At 36.2% G+C, this 1,925-nt stretch overlaps 1 protein-coding gene across 1 annotated transcript in view; it reads right to left on the bottom strand.

The window, feature by feature from the left end:
- Positions 1–1,504, bottom strand: part of LOC107578603 (vacuolar protein sorting-associated protein 37B-like) — a 5,349-nt gene extending 3,845 nt beyond the window's left edge. The window contains exons 1-2 of the mRNA XM_016264546.1: positions 1,224–1,504; positions 7–178 (exon numbers count right to left, since the gene is read on the bottom strand). Coding sequence (XP_016120032.1) covers positions 7–178; positions 1,224–1,337 — 286 coding nt within the window. The 5' untranslated portion in view covers positions 1,338–1,504. The remainder of the gene's footprint in view (positions 1–6; positions 179–1,223) is intronic.
- Between the last annotated feature and the right edge of the window lie 421 nt (positions 1,505–1,925).

Below are 1,925 nucleotides of genomic sequence, written 5' to 3'. Positions count from 1 at the left end.
TCTGACCTAGCGTGGACCTGCGGAGCTGGTAGGACTCGTGCAGATCTTGTAAACAGCAGTAGCGTTTGGTCAGCTGGATCTTCTGATGGTCCAGCTCAGGCTGCAGGTTGAGGTTCTGCTCCGCCAGGCTGCGGTTACTGGCGATCGTCAGCTCTTTATTCTGCTGCATTTCCTGCATCTGTGACAACAAGAGCGCAAAGTCAGAAACCAGAGAAACTCCAGCCTCCTAGATCAAATGACTTATTTCCCTAATACCCCAATATTGAAATCATCATGCTTAATTTTTTTCCCCCTTAAACACAGATGACCAAAATAGTTATACAGTATAAATGGAAACTCTTGCATTCATTCTGCATGGAAAACTTAGTTTATGATTAGTGTCTATTTCAAGGATCTTTTAAACTATTTAATAATGCAAAGCAAGATTACTTGCAGCACATGCAAAATGGGGGGAAAAAAATCAAACCATCTAAAAGGACCTATAATTACAATATAATTTAATAAAATGTACTGCTTAATAAGAGATTTATATATTTATATATACACACACAGTATATATCTAAAATAAATACCTATTAATTTAATATTAATATATTAAATTTTTATATATAATTTATTCCATGTAATTGCAAATGTTTACTTTTAAATAATTATACACATAACCATTTACAATTAAATGAATAAAATAAATATTGTATAATAATTTGTATAATCTAAAAAAGCATATTTGACATTTTTAGAAGTGGGAAAAGTTAAAAGGACTAAAAAAAAAATTACATTAAACACTAGTAACCAATAATCATATTATTGATTATCATCAGCATTGCTATATTTAGCAAAGAATCTGCTGAACTGATGCTGAACTTGATCAATCCAGAAGACGTTGACAGAAGCAGTCCGTTCATACTAACCAGTCTTTATATCACAGTCATCTTTTTGTCTTTATTTTATGAGGGCAGTTCATATACTGCCTCCATTCTGAAGTCTGACACTATCCAGCCACTCCTTCAGTCGACAACACGTTCCAATAAATCAATACTGAGGTAGTCAAAGGTGAACGGTCTCTGTCCCAGAACACCACAGAATAACGCAAACCGCGACAGCAGCAGTGCAATGAAAGCCCGAGCACCTGTCACTCATCTGCACTCACTGTCAGCACAAACTCTCGCCCTATTCCGGGATTAAATGAGCGTTTGACGGCTGTCGCCTCTGCGCTCACTCACCTCCTCCATCTCCCCGACCATTTCCCGGAGCTTGCCACCGTCCTCCAGCAGCTCGTGCAGCTGTGTGGACGAGTACGACTGCAGTCTGTTCTCGAAGCCGGACATTTCTCCCATGGCTTTGTTATTGTGTCTCTCCGCCGCCGCAGGGAAGTCTCTTGTGTTGCTCCTCGGCCGGAAGTCGAGTAATTCCCGTCAAATCAGCGCGTGTGAATGGACGTGACGTCGCGTGCGTGGACGTGTGAGCGACGTCAAGAGGCCATTCATGGAGAAGGATTTAGGAAATACAGTTTTTAATACATAATTTATATATACACATAATTTGCTTATTCTACTTAGAATATCTTCATACATTTAAATTATTTTCCCTATAATTTGTACCAATATATTTATCATTTATATATAATTGATCAAAACATGATTGATTGCTTTCAGTTAAAGTCCCAATTTAGTGTATCATCTGTGCATTTATTTGCGGCATTTCAATATAAAATCATTTATATTATTGTTTGCAAACGCCGCTATAAATTCACCATTATAACTTTAATTTATGCCACAAAATACTGTAGTTACTATAAATAAATCACTCTCTCATATATATATATATATATATATATATGTCAGTGGTGGCTTAAATTTCAGATAGCATTTATTTAATTAAAAAAATTTTTTTTTAACGATGTTAGTTTGTATTGTAGTTAGTAT

Source organism: Sinocyclocheilus grahami, unplaced genomic scaffold, assembly GCF_001515645.1.
Source record: "Sinocyclocheilus grahami isolate Dianchi unplaced genomic scaffold, SAMN03320097.WGS_v1.1 scaffold11088.1, whole genome shotgun sequence".
In the NCBI taxonomy this organism is placed as follows: Eukaryota; Metazoa; Chordata; class Actinopteri; order Cypriniformes; family Cyprinidae; genus Sinocyclocheilus; species Sinocyclocheilus grahami.
This window is presented reverse-complemented; position numbering and strand designations above follow the sequence as displayed.